At 41.1% G+C, this 18,932-nt stretch overlaps 1 protein-coding gene across 4 annotated transcripts in view; it reads right to left on the bottom strand.

Annotated features, from left to right (window-relative positions):
• Positions 1 to 18,932, bottom strand: part of LOC142651276 (uncharacterized) — a 290,189-nt gene that overhangs the window by 243,759 nt on the left and 27,498 nt on the right. For all 4 annotated transcript variants that reach the window (XM_075825742.1, XM_075825741.1, XM_075825743.1 and 1 more), the window contains 2 exons: positions 15,363 to 15,440; positions 2,187 to 2,254 (listed from right to left, as the gene is read on the bottom strand). In XM_075825742.1, coding sequence (XP_075681857.1) covers positions 2,187 to 2,254; positions 15,363 to 15,387 — 93 coding nt within the window. In that variant the 5' untranslated portion in view covers positions 15,388 to 15,440. The remainder of the gene's footprint in view (positions 1 to 2,186; positions 2,255 to 15,362; positions 15,441 to 18,932) is intronic.

The raw sequence follows: 18,932 nt of genomic DNA, 5'->3' as shown, positions 1-18,932 counted from the left end.
TAGATCATGCTTCTGGCATGACCTAGCAGATGCCTGTCCGTTTTACACGGACAGGCATAATACACTGCAATACAGAAGTATTACAGTGTATTATAAATGCGATTGTATAATCGCATAGTGAAGTCCACTAGTGGGACTAGTAAAAAAGTGAAAAAAAGTTTAATAAAAAGTGAAAAAAAATAAAAATGAAAAACTTTTCCCCCTTACAAACTGCTTTATTATGAATAAACAAAATAAAGTAAAAAAGTTACACATATTGGGTATCGCCGCATCCGTAACGACCCCAACTATAAACTTATTACATAATTTAATCTGCACGGTGAACGTCGTAAAAAATAAAATAAAAAAACATGTAAAAATTGCTGTTTTCTTTGAATCCAGCCTTAAACAAAATGTGATAAAAAGTGATCGAAAAGTCGCATCTACTCCAAAATGGTACCGATAAAAACTACAAGTTGTCCCGCAAAAAAAAGCCCTCCTACGATTGCATCGGCGAAAAAATAAAAACGTTACGGCTCTTCAAATATGGAGACACAAAAACAAATAATTTTGAAAAAAAAGTGTTTTCACTGTATAAAAGTAGTAAAACATACAAAAACTATACAAATTTAGTATTGTTGCAATCGCAACAACCCGCTGAATAAAGTTATTGTGTTATTTATACCACACGGTAAACGGCGTAAATTTAGGACGCAAAAAGGTGTGGCGAAATTGCTGGGTTTTTTTCTATTCCCCCGCCAAAAAAAAGTTAATAAAATTTAATCAATAAATTCTATCTACCCCACAATGGTGCTATTAAAAATTACAACTTGTCCCGCAAAAAACAAGACCTTATACAGCTATGTCGACGCAAAAATAAAAAGTGTATAGCTCTTTGAATGAGACGATGGAAAAACGTAAAAAATGGCTTGGTCATTAAGCTCTAAAATAGGCCGGTCATTAAGGGGTTAAGGTAAATAATGAAATTAATCAGCTAAGAATTTGGACCTGTGTAGATTTAAAATAATGTAATAATAGGGCATCATGTATTAATTACTCTTTCTACTTATAATTTCGGTTTTTTTCTGTACTCTTCTACAATTCCATGAACAGCAGCACACTCCCCTTTGCAGGAATGACCTATAGAATTTTTCATCCTGATTCTCCTGGTTCGATGGAGCTACAAAACTACTGAGATACCTCTGAGGCAGAGCAATAGGCGAGAGGAATATAACCGTGCTGAATTAAAAGCCATTCAGGCTCTATGAAAATCTGGGTGACAACCCCAATGGGCTCTGTATTAGATGCCTAAGTGGTTGTCGTCTCAGCATCTGTTACAAGACCAATATAACTTTATAATTTTAAGAATTGTTTTATTTGGAAACCCTATTTTTAGATTGTGTGGCCTCTGAACTAAAGCTAAAAACAGAGTACATGCTCATTCTCCCTGCATTACACGGAGTCCATTGAAATCAATCTGTTGTAATGGACAACTATGGTCCTCGTCAGCAGAGAGCTGTTTTTAAAGGGGTGGTCCACTTTGGACAATCCTTACTTTGTAAGAAACGTCCCTTGACTATAAGCAGTTCACCCTGCCGTCCCCATTAGCGAGCAGCTGTTATCTTTGAGAAAACCTGGCAATAAGTGTTCAATTATTCTGCAGCGCCACCACAGGTTAAAATAAGCATTACACAGTGCCCATTCATATCAATGGGCTGTCTGTGTAATGTAGGACAGAAAAGGTCTTCCTGTGATGCTCTTTGTAACCGCTCTCCACTGTGGCCAAGAGATGAGGATCCTGAACAGAGGACTTCCATATTTAAAATAGTATTTTCAAAACTAGACAACCCCTTTAACATTACTTACAGCTTCGGCTCATAAAGGGTTGCCGCATCAGAGGAAGCCAGTCGAATACCTCACCTAATACGTCATTTCAGAACCCCTTATATATCAACATTACATTTCTTCTCACATTACATTTGTGTTCAAGTGATTTAAAGCCATAATCTTTAGATCCTTACGAGGGGCATAACTAAACACAAAAGTTGCAAGTGCAATTGGGCCCAGGAGCCTGAAGGGCGTCCCATTACTTTATTGGGCAGGCTGCAGCCTGTATGCCATTAGCAGTAAATGGGAATCCTGAATTACAAGCCCATAGTTACATAGTAGTGAACTTTGATGGATAAGACAGCATTGAATGCACTCACCTTTGTGCGCTTGGCCTGGCGGATGACACTCAGCGCCGACAGTAACGCTTCCGATGAATCCTCTTTAGCTGTAAATATGAAACATACATCAGTGTCTCTCCAGTCTACACATTATTACTGGATATGACAGAGTTGCTCAGGTTTTCGGCATCTAGATGTGACTTTTTCCCAAGACGTTTGTATCCATAGACACCGTAACGCCTGGTGGTGTGTTCTATATCTTATGTTGACAATGTCTTAATTATAGCATAAAGCTGCCGGCATCTGTGTAACGCACGTTACTGGAAGAACAACTTATATCTGACAAAGAGGAATAGGAACCTCTCACGCTGATCGCCTATCAGTCATTTACCGGTGACAGACATTTTTCTCTTGTTGGCTTAGGTTTTAACCCTCTCAGTGCCAATCTACTTGTGTAGTGTTCGGTGCTATGTCCGTTTCATCTGTATACCCCTCAGCTTAATGGGGCAGAGTTACTACCGTGTTTGCGTCTAGAATGTGTTGAAAAGTTCGCAAAATTTTGATACATTACATTTTAGATTAATTTATGAACTGATGTCTGTGCCTAGAAAAAAGGGCATGACTTAGCGAAGGAAGGGGCTTGGCTTAAATGCACCAAAGTGCGCCAAACAAAAAACTAAGCCAAACAAGAGTTGGTATAAAGAAGAGAAAAGTGTCTATCGTGCCTGGCAAAATGTGGCAAACTTATCATACAGCATGTGCCACTGTGATAAAGTTGGCGCATCTTCATACTGCCTGGTCTAAAGGTCGTTTTGCACGGGCCAATAAGGCTATGTTCACACGGCTTAGCAAATTACGTCTGAAATTACGGAGCTGATTTTCAGACGTTTTTGTAGCAACTCACATTTTTCGCAATGTTTTTGGAGCTGTTTTTCAATGGAGTCAATGAAAAACGCCTCCAAAAACGTCCCAAGAAGTGACATGCACTTCTTTTTCGCGGGCATCCTATTACGCGCCGTATTTTGACAGCGACGCGTAAAATAACACCTCGTGCGAACCAGAACACCGTAAAACCCATTGAAAGCAATGGGCAGATGTTTGTAGGCGTAATATAGATGTTTTTTTCAGGGGTAATTAGAGGCGTAAAACGCCCAAATTACGTATAAAAACAGTGCGTGTGAACATACCCTAATTGGGCAAACGAGTGTTCATATGAATGTTTGTTCCCAATCACGGCCCTGTGTAAACAGGACAACGATCAGTGGATGAACGTGCAAACGCTCGTTCATCGGCTGAATTGCACATTTTTGCAGCATTAAATATTATTGTAGTCGGCAGAAGATCTCCCTGGGATCGTTAGAAGATAAAGATCTGATACACATACTGTGACTGTAACGAGCCGTGCACCTGTATGTTCCTCACATGACCATGGACAGAATTTTATCCACTGGAAGAAAAATGTAAAAAGTTTCTGCTGAATAACAACAACAAGCAGAGATCTTGAAAACCGTGAGGAATTAATACAGAAAATTATATTTGAAAATGTTATAACTTGTAATTATACAAAAATGTATATTAATTTCCTGAAATTGTATAACCCCCTCGATCACTTTTTTAAATTGTTTTACTTTTTACGATACAGCTTCTATGTATCCTGTATACATAGAATTTGTATCGTTCTCTCCCAGCCGATTCCGTCAGTTCAGCTGAACTGACAACTCGCCTAAGAGCCGGCCCTGTGTGCCTCAGGATCCACTTATTATCGATCACATCTAAGTTGCTGCCATGATGGGTCAAAGGACTGAATTCTGACCCCCAATAATTTATAGAGGTTGACAAGTCAAGTTCTGCAACTTTCTGATGTATCAATTCCTTACTTTTTTTCAAATATCTCTGCTTGCTGCTTGTGAATGGAAACAGATTTGTTTACATCCAGAGGTTGAAAGCCTGTACAGACCAAATACTTCTCACAGCTGAGGATTTTCTACAGTTGTATCCAGTCTAAGCAATCCGCTTTAAAGGGAATCTATGGCATATCAAAACTGCTGACAGCGCTATAAAGGGAAGGGCAATGTAACGATACCTGTTGTCTCGGTCAAGCACGAAGCAATACCGAGAAATCAACGTTTAATTCCCCCAGCACTGAGTTGGCCCCTTGATGTGCAAGTGCTCCTGGCACCTTCTTAGGGTAAGGCCACACGGTGCGGTCACGGTGCGTTTATGTTGCGTTTTCAAACCGCAGCAAGTCATTTTTCAATAGAAGTCAATGGTGAAATTTTTGTTATGGACAGACTGCTGCGATTATATTACAATGTGTTTTTTCTGCTGTTGAACTCATCTTCATAATGTCCGACCGCATGCGTTTAATGATGTTTTTGCTGAACTGCTTGCGTGTTTGCTAACAATTCTGCAATGCGATGTAATGAACTATATACAGGAAGCACCTAACAAACTTCAATACCAGTGAAAACTATGTCTAAAAACTATGTGCGTAAAAAAACGCAACAGAACTGCAGCATTACAGACACAAAAACCGCATGCAGTTGACCGCATGCGGTTTTCAAACTCAACGGAACCGAAACAAAACCGTGTCATCGACGCACCGTATGGCCTTACCTCAGAGAACGCTGCCAGCCCCACCCCGAGTTTGTTTATCCTGGGGATAGGAAATAAATTTTGATCCTGTGAATACTCCTTTTATTATTAGATCTGTACTGGTTTTCTGTTACTGGAGGAAAATAATATATACATTCCCATTCAATGAGAGCAAGAACACATAGGGGAGAATTTCCTAAGACTTGCATTTCATATCCCAGTCTTAAACAGAAGACCACTGGAGTTAAATGCACTAACTTAATAAAGATGCGCATGTTTTTTATTTTTAATAAATTTGGCGCATCTTGAGCTGTCCGTGAGCCACAAATTGAAATCTATGCCAGCTACTGTCATAGATTTCAGCTATAAATAACAGCGATTTTTGGCATAAATTATAGTAAACATGTCGGACCATATGCACCAAAACGTGCAACTATTTTCCACCAGAAAACTGCCGCAAATCGCTTAATAAATCTTCCTCAAATAATATAAGAAATTTGGCGAAATTTTCATTATGCACTACTTCCAATTTAGCTCTAGGGGGGGCTGGATGACCACTTTAACGTACTTTGGAGATAGTGGAGGTATAAAGGCTTGATATATACAATTGCAAGGAGGCTTCACATACGTAATACAGTACATAATCGCCTGGTGCCGTAATTACCGAGTTCATATCTATGGGGGTAAAGGCCCTATTAGAAAGAGCAATTATCGTATGAATGTTTGTATAATCAGTCAAATGCAAGGGTATGTTCACACGAGGGCGTCCGTAACGGCTGAAATTACGGGGATGTTCCAGCCTGAAAACATCCCCGTAATTTCAGCCGTAACGGCATGTGCAGGCGCTTGAACGCCGCGTCAATTACGGGCGTAATTGGCGCTGCTATTCATTGGAGTCAATGAATAACGGCTCCAATTACGGCCAAAGAACTGACAGGTCACTTCTTTGACGCGGGCGTCTATTTACGCGCCGTCATTTGACAGCGGCGCGTAAATATACGCCTCGTGTGAACAGACAAACGTCTGCCCATTGCTTTCAATGGGCAGATGTTTGTCAGCGCTATTGAGGCGCTATTTTCGGACGTAATTCGGGGGAAAAACGCCCGATTTACGTCCATAAATAGGCCGTGTGAACATACCCTAAGAGATAATCAGACATTTATGGCATATCCTCTGGTTATCTTATAAATGTCCGAGATCAGAATACCCCTTTAACCGTACCATGTGAATGCACCCTTTACATTTTGCACCAATGTATGCTAAACTTCGGGAATCGAGGGGGGTCGCCTTCTCAGACCACCACCTTAGGCACCTTGCACCCCTGTCTGCTGATACTTTAAAGAGTTCAGGCAGCTGAAAATTTAAATTAGGTAACACTTCGCAGCACTTACGAGTCTCCACTGCCTGGAGATGTCCAAGGAAGGAGGACTACCTCCAGGCACCAGGGTTTTATTAGGAGCAAAACTCATCCCTTACTTTATGACCGTTTGGCTAATGTAGCACAAGAGAAACCATGGACGCAAGAGTCACGGGGGTCCGGGTGGGGTTAAGGGTTCTTCTACTTCACATACACCCTGGCACCCCCAATGACAAAGTCTTTGATATTTTTTATGCTCTTTTAAAAGGTACGGACCTCCCTATTTGGTTTCTTACAGTATAAGGCTGCCGCTTGGCTGTCTAAATAGAGGTCTAGGGGTCTTCCATTGTCCCCAATAAGTCAGGATTTGTCTATTTTGTAGTGTTTTGCATTCCCTATAATGAAATAGAAGGTAAAATTAGCATTCTCATTGGGACTTCTGGAAACAAAATCTCTCAATGGGAGATCGCGGAAGTAAGACCTCCAATAGGTGCTGTTCATACTAGATAACCCCTTGAAAGGAAGTAGATGGAGCTTGTAAACAACAAAGTCAGACACTAGATGGAGACATATACATTCAAATATAGAGTTTATGAAATTATATCACCGAGCAGCACATGTATGAGTATGTATCTGTGCATCTTTGTTATGCACATGTATGTACAGATGTAGGCATCTTTATCTTGACTCTTAACACATTAAATACACAGTGGCAAGAAATTTTAACTTGAGTTTTTCAATGATTTGCAATGGATTTTGTTGTGTGATATCACGCTGCAGCAAGTTATCAGAGTCAAGATAAATATGGCTACATCTGTACATGTGTATATGTTTGTTTGAGATTATATAATGGAGGGTAGAATTTGTGGCAGTCATCCAGTCAGTGGCTACCTAGGGATGGAGTCAGGTAATGGCAAGCAAATTATTTTAGGCATAATAAAGCAAAAAGTTCTAGAGTATTGTGAGACAACTGCATCAGTGTCTATGAGGAATAATAGATACCGGGTCTGAGGAGCCAATATAATCATTCAACAATTTAGGAACCTGTTCCAAATAGCCTAGTTTTTTGGGGGCAATGTAGTAATGATTGGGGTAAAATCTGGTAGTGGTATAGCGTGCTCTGTTCTCAGTATACAGATGTGCGGGGCGAACATTACCGATTTGGGAGCTGAGAGTGCAAAGTCCCAATTTTTTTTCCCCAACTACTTGAAAACTGTTTAAAGAGGCTCTGTCACCAGATTTTGCAACCCCTATCTCGTATTGCAGCAGATCGGCGCTGCAATGTAGATAAGAGTAACGTTTCTATTTTTAAAAAACGAGCATTTTTGGCCAAGTTATGACCATTTTTGTATTTATGCAAATGAGGCTTGCAAAAGTCCAAGTGGGTGTGTTTAAAAGTAAAAGTCCAAGTGGGCGTGTATTATGTGCGTACATCGGGGCGTGTTTACTACTTTTACTAGCTGGGCGCTCTGACTAGAAGTATCATCCACTTCTCTTCAGAACGCCCAGCTTCTGGCAGTGCAGACACAGCCGTGTTCTCGAGAGATCACGCTGTGTCGTCACTCACAGGTCCTGCATCGTGTCAGACGAGCGAGGACACATCGGCACCAGAGGCTACAGATGATTCTGCAGCAGCATCGGCGTTAGCAGGTAAGTCGATGTAGCGACAATTTTGGGAATTGCTCCATCTAGTGACCAGCGCTGGGAAATATTATAAATTAGAATCTAATTTATAATATTTCCTGACTCGTGAAAAAAATTAGAACAATGTTTAATCACCTATACACTAATTGTTTAACTAAAAAAAAAAATACATTTTTTTCTAGCGACACTTTCCCTTTAACTATATATAGTAGTGTCGGTGCTCACACTCTATTTGCCAGAAACGCAAATCCCAAGTTTCATCCCTTGTTGTAGGGGATCAAATACAGAGGTTATCTGGAGGAGTGACTACGACTCCAAGATCATGCTCCAAGAGGGAGGGTCTAAGACCAATGTGGAAATGTGAAAGTATTTGTGTAACGTAGAAATTGGACTCCCATGTAGCTAGGGCCATTGTGTTGATGATCCCTTATAACTAAGGGTATGTTCACACGGCAGCGTCCAATACGCCTGAAATTACGAAGCCGTTTTCAGGCGAAAACAGCTCCTGAATTTCAGACGTAATTGCTCGTACTCGCGTTTTTCGTGGCGTCAATTACGGACGTAATTGGAGCTGTTTTTCAATGGAGTCAATGAAAAACGGCTCCAATTACGTCTCAAGAAGTGACATGCACTTCTTTGACGCGGGCGTCTATTTACGCGCCGTCTTTTGACAGCGGCGCGTAAAAAAAAAAGCCTGTGTGCACAGAACATCGTAACCCCATTGATTTCAATGGGCAGATGATTGCCGGCGGTTTGGAGACGTATTTTCGTAGGTAATTTGAGGCGTAAAACGCCCAAATTAAGTCCGTAAATAGGGCGTGTGAACATACACTAAAAGTATCCTGTGATTACTAATTTGGTACTGTATCTTTAAGAGACCTGTCTTTGGAGTTGTGGCTGTGATCTATCCTAACCCGACTCTATGTGGCACTTGTATCTTGGATGAACGACCAAGATCAGGCAATGATGAGAGAAAAGAAGCTACATGGAGAATAAGGAGTCTGTCTGACAACAAAGACGGCGTATGCAACGTTTGATGTTGGCATTGATGTGAACAAAGGTGAGGCAGATAGTGGCTTGCTGCGTTTTTCACAGTGTTTTTCGCCCGTGGCCATTGAGCGCCGATGGGCAAAAACGCCGCAAAATACGCTTTCTCTGTCTCCCAATGATGTCAATGGGAGGTCAGAGACATAAACGCCCGAAGATAGGGCATGTCGCTTCTTTTTCTCATGAGACTGTTTTTCTGCTCGTGGGAAAAATACGCCTCCGCCTATCCATTGAAATCAATGGGAGGCATTTTTGGCCGTTTTTTGGCCCGTTTTCCGATGCGGTTTCCGCGTCACAAAACTTGTCAAAAACTCTGTGTGAACAGGGCCTAAGACCTCTAGATAGTGATATAGTTTAACATTTATGATGCAAAGATAAAGAACAGGTAACACAATTTGTTTTATGCCCTATACATTGTGTTTACTATTTCCTATCTATATTATTAAATATCTATTATTCAATTTAGTGCATTTTAAGGGTATGTAAACCGTTTCGTAACATTTATTTATTACTAAAATAAAATAGCAACTTTGCAAAGTCTTGATTAAAAATATCATATTGTTTTGTGTTTACAGCTCCTATGCAGATCTATGTGTCTCCAGGGTTACAGACTACAAACAAACCCTGTGTGTAGTCTGACCCTTCAGTCATGTATTAGGTATTCTCTTACATCTGACACTTCTGTTATTGTCTTTAGGTCAGCAAATACAGCATCTCCGCAACGTTTAAGCTCAGGACATAGCTGAATGCACCTTAACACTTTCATGGCTAAGCATGACTGGAATGTCAAAGTCTTCTTTAGAATGTCAATTGTTTATGAATGCTAATATGTTGTATTTTTTTGTTCTTTGTGGTTTTTTTTGAGTGGGAGGGGATAGGGGCAGATATTGCTTTGTTACTGTGCCAAATTGGAGTTAATTAGGGAGATTTATTAATAGCGGCACACGATACAAGCAGTGCACCAGTCTCAACGTGCCTGGTTAAAGAATCTGCCGCTGTCTTAAAAAGACATCAGGTCAGACCTAGCATTGTTTTCTGATGCTTTTCTACTTAGAGAAGTGTCAGAAAAATGTAATATATGAGCTGCGCTCGGCACGACTCTGAAGACCAGTACACATTTCTTGACATTTGTATGTTTTAAATCACCATATTTCTTTTATGTATTTACACCAGAAAACTAACATGAATACATTGATAAATCTGCCTCACTATCTTCTAATTTTTTTAAACTTTTATAGGGAACAATGGTCAAAAATACACATTTTCTCTTTTTAAACGAATAAAATGTAGGACAAAATCCTCCAATTCTCATGACTACAGCGATGTCACATATGTGTACTTTATATAACATTTGACATTGCTGTAGCCCCCAAGAACAAAGGTCTGGTCCAGGTTTTCAATTTAATTGTATGTAACATTTTTAAGGCACTATTATCTATAGATTTGTGGGGGGTACGGTATTTATATTTTAGCATTTTATTTTTCACCTATTTTTTACATTTAAAATGTACCAATATTTTGTAATTACAGAATTTGCTAGTGGCTCACCCTCCAACACTTAAAGGGATTGTCTAGTTTAAAAACATTTTCATGTCCATTCATTGCATGTACAGACCATTGACTTCAATAGTCAACATTTAATGCTTCATTTTGTGGTGGCGCTGCAGAGAAATTGAACACCTGCTGCCAGGTTCCCCCACAGATTACAACTGATGGCTGGGCGTCCCAGAAGCGGGACACCCTGTGAACAGCTTAGTCGATATGCACTTCTACGCTGAGAAGTTACATTTTGGTGCGAGCGAGGCCTTTAATAATCTGTATTAAAGGAAGGAGGGGTCAATCTCAGAACCTAGTTTCCCTTTCTGTTAATTAAGGGGAAGGCAAAAAACACTCCTATAAGGCATGAGCCAATCTTCTCTAAAAGGGAAAAAAATCTTCCCAACCCCACATAGTGATCCGGCTGGAACAAAAATTCTCTTCATTTACATAGACGTTTATTAAAAAAAATAAAAAAAATTATACTAGACAAAAAGGAATCCATGTGAAAAAGTAACTGCTCAAAAAGCTTCTTATGATGAATGAAACCCTCACTCAGTGGGATAGAAACTATATGCGATACAGAGGAAGGTAATTCAGATGAATGCCCTACCGTAGAAAGGGCCCATATTCAGCTGCAATCTGTGTGGAATCCTTGTAGTAAGTGTTCCATTTCCCTGCAGCACCACCACAGGGGAAAATAAGCATTACACAGTGCCCATTCATACCAACGAGTTTTCTGTATAATGCAGCACAGGACAGGTCCTCCAGAGCAAAAGAGATGGTCTTCATAACCGCTCTTCCTCTATAAGTCATGAAGACGAGACTTCCAAGACTACTACATCTGCACCACTAGACACTGCAATTCCCACCATCAGCATTGGTAGGCAGAGTTAGGATAAGATGTTTATTATAACCAATTATTAGTATCCTATCCTTTTTGTTGTGTAGACTATGGATTTTTATTTAGTGAATGATTAGGCCAGTTAATAAAGACCATCGTCTCTTATCACAATCAAACTGTATGGATTATTAAATATGAATATATATTAAATAATATCAAATGCTAGACTAGTGGCAATATACGAAGTGTGCGCCCTGGAGTTTGCTAAGCATGCTTCAGGGTTTAAAAGTCTAGGCTTCGTTCCCCCAGAATGGGGAGCCGGGTTGTAGGGGGATGAGGAACCTAAGTGCCACCCACCCCCTAGACCAGGGGTCAGGAACCTTTTTGGCTAAGAGAGCCGTAAACGCCACATATTTTGAAATATAATTCCGCGAGAGCCGTACAATATGTTTAAAGGGCCATTGACAGATCAATCGCTCCAATGTTCACTTAGTACAGCAAGGAATGCTCCTCCCTGCTGTATAAAGCCACAACTGGACTGAAACAATGGTAATTAGCAGTAAAAAAATTAAATAAATAACTTACATTGTGAGCTTGCGATGCATGACATCAGTCCAGCAGTCTGGCTTCTTCTTTTTCCTGCGCATGACTGGAAGCTGGCATTCTTCCCACCTGATGTTGAGAGAATGCCAGCTTTGAGGCATTCGCAGAAGAAAGAAGCTGGAATGTTGGACATGTCACACAACGCATTGTCAGTTATGTCAATTATCTGTTTTATTATTTTACAGCGAATTATTGTTTAGGTCCAGCGGTGGCTTAGTGCAGCAGAGAGGAACACTCCTTTGTGTACTAAGTGACCGCTGGAGCAATTGTATCTGTCAGTGGCCCTTTTAAAAGTGTTGGTCTTACAGAAAATGAACAAAAAAAGAGAGGCTCAGACCCATCTGGGAGACCTCCAGAGCTGTAATAAAGCGCTCAGAACAGATTTTTGCCCTGATAGTGGTCCTTTAAATCAGTTTCTTATGCCCACAAGAGATTAATTTAAAGCCCCCAAGAGTGTAATATGGGTGGCAGATGTTTTTTAAGGCCATACTTTTTTTTTTTTTGGGGGGGGGCTATATTATGGATTATGTGGGATTATTTTCAGGGGTGAAGTGGGAAGGGGGGGTTGGTGGGACACACTGTATTACACAGCCCCTTTATTGATGCAGCTCACTGCTGCTGACCATGAGGCTGTGTAACAATTTCCATGTTATAATGTTCACCTTCAAAGCAGCAGCACAGCCAGGGGTTTCTGGAACGTCCAAGGGAGACACAAGGGAGGAGGCAGATGCCGCTTCACTAGGGGACGCAGGTGCGTGCTTGCAGACGGCGCGGCTATGCAGGGAGTTATGGGAAATGTAGTCCATGCTCCCTGCCGCTCACCACTGCCGCCAATGCTTATCAGGCCATCAAAGAACTACCGTATATGTCGGCGTATAAGACGACTGGGCGTATAAGACGACCCCCAACTTTTACCCTTAAAATATAGAATTTAAGATATACTCACCATTTCGTGCAGGAGCGCTTCACTATGGCCATCGGCGGCAGGACCCAGGACTCTCTGTCTCTTTGAACTCGCGCATGCGCAGATAGGCGAGGTACATGATGGGGTTAATTACTATTAATGTGAGGAACATGGAGGGTAAATTCATCGCACCTCGCGCCTCACATTAATAAGTGAATGAAAGCCGTGTTTATTTCATTTTTTTACAGCGTACACATCATAAATGATGCAAAAACATTGTTGTCCGCGCCATTACTGAATGTGTGTATTTTATGTATTGAGACTTATTTTAATGTTTATTGTAAAAAAGGTGAAGGTGTATATTTTTTTAAAAATGTAACCATACTTTGTTTTTACTTTATTTTTAAACTTTAATGTACTGACATATATCAGATATGTGCCAGTACATTAGCCTGTGGACAGATAGCACACAGGCTGTTGTTAGGACATACTTGGGTATATCCTAACAACAAGAGATATGGTCAGACAGCCCTGGGGTCCGTCAATAGACCCTGGGCTGTCTGCCCATATATGGTATGGCCCTCGATCGCGTCACAGGAATTCCCTGTGATGCGATCCAGGGGCATCCCCCTTCTCACTTTCCCCTGAATGCTGCAGTCAGCTGTGATCGCAGCATTCACGGGAATAACGGCGGAGATGAGAGGTTCTCTGATCTCCGGCGTTATAGAGCTGGGCTGCGGCTGTGTAATACAGCCATTGCCCCGCTCCTGACAGGAAGTGCGCGCGCGGTCAGCATGAGGAGATGCGGCCGGCGCTGCACTAATGAGCGGCAGTTCAGGCACTGAAGACAACATGGGGGTGCTTTGTAGCGCGCCCGCCATGTTCTGTCTTCAATGCCGCAGATCATTAGTGCAGCGCCGGCCGCATCACATGATGCTGACCCCGCGCGCATATGTCAGGACTCAGGAGCGGGGCTGTGGCTGAATTACACAGCCGCAGCCCCGCTCTCAGTCATGTGTACTATACTTAGCTGTGCGGCTGCAACGTGCATCCCTCCCATAGACAGGTAGGAGCCCTGTCTGCGAGCCAGATACGGCCATCAAAAGAGCCATATCTGGCTCGCGAGCCATAGGTTCCCGACCCCTGCCCTAGACCATCAGGAATTTTCCATAAGGGCACAACACCCTGAAATATTCTTGTGACAGAGACTTATGAAAAATAAATAATAATTGTGCCGTGAAGTATGGCCCGGCCGGCTCTCTGCCTCTATACACATTAGATCATTGACTGATCCTGATGAAATAAACTTAAATGTAAAATAAATGCTTTGACTTACAGACTTGTGTCTTCAGCTGAAGGTATTCATCCTTTGAGCTGGACAAGTCTAAGACTAATTAGATAATAGCGGAGTCTGCATATTTTCTGAGGAATGATAATATCCTAGAAGATGTTACACCAATGAATACAAAGGGAGTTCACAACATTAAGAGATTTGAACTTTTTTATGAGATTCGGTCAGGGGAGTAACCAAAACAACCCTGGAGGGGACCGTTGATGAATCCTTCACTAAACATGTTTTTCTTCTTCTGTGATTATTGTTTTTCTATTTCCAGTTGGAAATTGGAAGGGTAACGTCATCGGAGGCAAGAAGATAATAGCTTTATATACGATTGTAAATAACATTATTATGTAATCTACACCTGAAGGACTGTGTGAAATAGTTTCTTACTTTTTGAGTCCCTCGGTGACACCCTGTTATGGCCTGTTTACATCTATTCTTCTTCCTTCCATCATACAAATGGACAAAAAACTGATGCGACTGTGGACAAAAGTTGCCACCAGTCACATCAGTTTATACATTTATCGTCCCATTTACTTCAATGTTAAAAAACAGATGAAACACCCAAAATAGTTTGCACCAAACTAAAATGTTGGATGTAATATTTTCCAGGCTTCCGTACATGACGTGTGTCAAAACAATGGACAGCAGCAAATTCCTTTTTTATTATTATTATTTTTTTTAATTAATCAATGTTTTCCGATTCCGTTTTCAAATGTTTTTTTTATTAAAAAGTGCATGAAATATATTTTAATAACTGAATTGTATGCTCTAAATGTCGAAAAGATTTGTATCCAAAGATTTGTTTCCCTCAACCCCCCAACAGTCGACATAACAGTGAGTCCCGGTTTACACGAGCGTGTGCATTTTGCGCACGCAAAAAACGCTGCGTTTTGCATGCGCAAAAGGCTCATAACAGCTGCGTGTGTCATCAGTGTATGATGCACGGCTGTGTGATTTTCGCACAGCTGCGATCATTATGACACTCCGTTTGGATGTTTGTAAACAGAAAAGCACGTGTGGCTTTTCTGTTTACATTCAGAGTTTGACAGCTGTTGCGCGAATCACGCTGTTCGCACAGAAGTGCTTCCGTGTGACATGCGTGATTTTCACGCACCCATTGACTTCAATGGGTGCGTGATGCGCGAACAGCGCACAAATATAGGACATGTCGTGAGTTTTTTTCAGCGGACTCACGCTGAGCAAAACTCACGGACTGTCTGCACGGCCCCATATACTTACATAGGTCCGTACGACACGCGTGAAAAGCACGCGCGTCGCACGGACGTATATCACGCTCGTGTAAATGAGGCCTGAAGGTCATGGGGAGGATGATAAGTCCTTACCTTGTGAACGCTTAATTCTCCTCATCACCGCAGATCTCCTCTTTATCTTTTCAGGGTCACGCCAACACCAGCTGTCTTCTGGCAACCAAAATATAAATAGTATATTTATGAATGTACTTGTGTATGTTTATTAAACCTATAAACAACCTTCTTCAACTGGTTTAAAGGGTAACTAAACTTTAAAAAACTTCTGACATGTCATAGTGACATATCAGAAGTTTTGATCAGTGGGGGTCCGCACTGAGATCCCCCAACCAGTCGCTAAAACAAAGCAGAAGAAGCACTCGGGTGAGCCCTGAGCCGCTTTGTTTCTGATCGGCTTTTCTTGGAAAGCCGAGCAATTGGTGTACAGGATCTATAGAAAGTCTATGAGCTTTCCGAGAAAAGCCGATCAGAAACTAAGCGGCTCTTTGCTCACCGGACCGCTTCTGCAACTTCGTTCTAACAATCTGTGGGGGTCTCAGTGCTCGGACCCCCACCCATCAAAACTTCTGACATGTCAGAAGTTTGTTTAAGGTTTAGTTACCCTTTAAGGCTCCACAACGATTAGCTGGTCGCTGCAGGTCAGACTTCTATAACCCCCGGCGTTTTGCACTAAGCTGCACGTGGCCACTCACTTCCCTTACAGCAGGGGTGCACAACCGTTTTGGGTTGAAATAAATGTGACACACAGGGCTTGCTACAGATTTGAAATCCTACAGCATGCCTTTAAATCCGTGCAGGTTTTTTCTGTAACGTGTGAAGGAGGTTTTGTAAAACTAATTTTACATGCATTGTACTGTATTATGTTATGTAAAAACCACACCGTAAATCTGCATCAAACCTGCCACATTTGAATATGTTCTTCTTATTATTATTAATAATAATAATAATAATAATATTGGATATCATTTTATAGCTTTTTCAACTTTGTGTAATGTGACATAAAACAGCTTAACCCCTTAAGGACACAGCCTGTTTTGGCCTTGTGGACACAGATGATTTTTTCAAATCTGACATGTGTCACTTTATGTGGTAATAACTCCGGAATGCTTTTACCTATCCAAGCGATTCTGAGATTGTTTTCTCGTGACATATTGTACTTTATGTTAGTGAAAAAATTTGGTCGATAAATTCAATATTTATTTGTGAAAAACGTCAAATTTTAGCAAAAATTTGCAAAAATTACCATTTTTCGAAATTTAAATGTGTTTGCTTGTAAAACAGATAGTAATACCACACAAAATAGTTACTAGTTAACATCCCCCATATGTCTAATTTATGTTTGCATCATTTTTTTTCACGTGCTTTTATTTTTCTAGGACGTTACAAGGCTTAGAACTTTAGCAGCAATTTCTCATATTTTCAAGAAAATTTCAATAGGCCATTTTCTCAGGGACCAGTTCAGTTCTGAAGTGGCTTTGAGGGCCTTATATATTAGAAAGTCCCCATAAATCACCCCATTTTGAAAACTGCACCCCTCAAAGTATTCAAAACCACATTCAGAAAGTATTTTAACCCTTTAGGCGTTTCACAGGAATTAAGACAAAGTAGAGGTGAAATTTACAAATTTCATTTTTTTTGCCAAATTCATTTGTAATAAAAAAAAATCTGTAACACAGAAGGTTTTACCAGAGAAACGCAACTCAATATTTATTGCCCAGATTCTGCAGATTTTAGAAATATCCAACATGTGGCCCTAGTGTGGTAATGGACTGAAACACCGGCCTCCGAAGCAAAGGAGTGCCTAGTGGATTTTGGGACCTCCTTTTTTTAGGAATATCTTTTAGGCACCATGTCAGGTTTGAGGAGGTCTTGTGGTACCTAAACAGTCGAAACCCCCAAAAAGTGACCCCATTTTGGAAACTACACCCCTCAAGGCATTTTTCTAGGGGTATAGTTAGCATTTTGACCCCACAGTTTTTTTGCAGAATTTAGTGGAATCACCTATTTTTCTGTGGAAACATAGAATTTTTTCATTTTTACAAGGAATAAAGGAGAAAAAGCACCCCAACATTTGTAAAGCAATTTCTCCCGATTACAGCAATACCCCATATGTGGTCGTAAACTGATGTTTGGACCCACAGCAGGGCTCAGGAGGGAAGGAGCACCTTTTGGATTTTGGAGCGCAGATTTTGCTGGATTGGTTTTCAGTGCCGTGTCGGGTTTGCAACGCCCCGGAGGGACCAAAACAGTGGAAACCCCCCAAAAGTGACCCTATTTTGGAAACTACACCCCTCAAGCAATTTTTCTAAGGGTATAGTGAGCATTTTGACCCCACAGGATCTTTTTTAGAGCTAAGGTGACCAAAAAACAATGATTTTGGCGCTTTAAATTCTTTATTTCTTACAGCGTTCACCGTGCGCAATAAATTAAATTTTACTTTATTCTGCCGGTCGGTACGATTACGCCGATACCATATGTGTATAGTTATTTTTTTACGTTTTGCAGCGTTTGCACAATAAAATTACGTTTCTATAAAATAATATATTTTCTGAGACACGCTATTATGAGCCGTAACTTTTTTATTTTTTCGTCAAAAAAGCTGTGGGAGGTCTTGTTTTTTGCGGTACGGGTTGTAGTTTTTATTGGTACTATTTTAGGGTAAATGCGACTTTTTGATCACTTTTTATTCTATATCTTGGGAGGGGTGGTGACCAAAAAATAGCGATGCTGACATAGTTTTCCGTTTATTTTGTTTGCGGCGTTCACCGTGCGGAAAAATTAACATTATAGTTTCATAGTTTGGGTCGTTACGAACGCGGCGATACCAAATATGTGTACGGTTTAATTATTTACCTATAACAAATGACTTATTATAGGAAAACAAAAACTTATTTTTACACTTTTATAAAACATTTTTATTAACTTTTTTTTACTTTTTACACTTTATTTTTTTGTTTATTGACTTTTCTTTTACTTTTTACACTTTATTTTTTTTGACCTGTAGCTCTGATCGCTGCTAGAATACATTACACTACCTAGGTAGTGTAACGTATTCCAACTGTCAGTGTGACGTCACAGTCACTCTGACAGTTGGTCTACGAGGATCAGCAGAGGCTGATCCTCAAAGGCAGACATACATGGCAGACCTGGGGGCCGTTGTCTGGCCCCCGGGTGCCATCACAAGCATCAGAAGCCCCCACGAATGCATTGGGGCTGCTGATGCGCTACAAACCCGCTACATGCGGAGATCGCAATCGAGCCCCGCATGTAACAGGTTAATTGCCGAAATCAGCGGCGAAGAGCCGCTGATCGGCAACACTGGAGTGTCAGCTGTCGGGGACAGCTGATCTCCAAGTTCCCGATGCACACCTTGTCGCCGACAGTGTGCATCGGGAACGACACTGACTTCCTGTCACTCTGACAGGAAGCCTATCAGGACCAGCCGAAGGTTGATCCTGATGGGCTTCCGTCCATGGCAGACACGGAAGCCATTGTTTGGCTTCCGTTTGCCATACTAACTATCGGCAAACCCCGCGATTTCGGACCGGGGTCTGCCGATATGTTAGAAACCCCCAAAATCCGGCGATTGCAACCGATCGCCGAATTTAAGGCGTTAATTCGCCTAAATCAGCGGCAAGAGTGGAG

This window comes from Rhinoderma darwinii, chromosome 5, assembly GCF_050947455.1.
Source record: "Rhinoderma darwinii isolate aRhiDar2 chromosome 5, aRhiDar2.hap1, whole genome shotgun sequence".
Lineage (NCBI taxonomy): Eukaryota > Metazoa > Chordata > Amphibia > Anura > Rhinodermatidae > Rhinoderma > Rhinoderma darwinii.
This window is presented reverse-complemented; position numbering and strand designations above follow the sequence as displayed.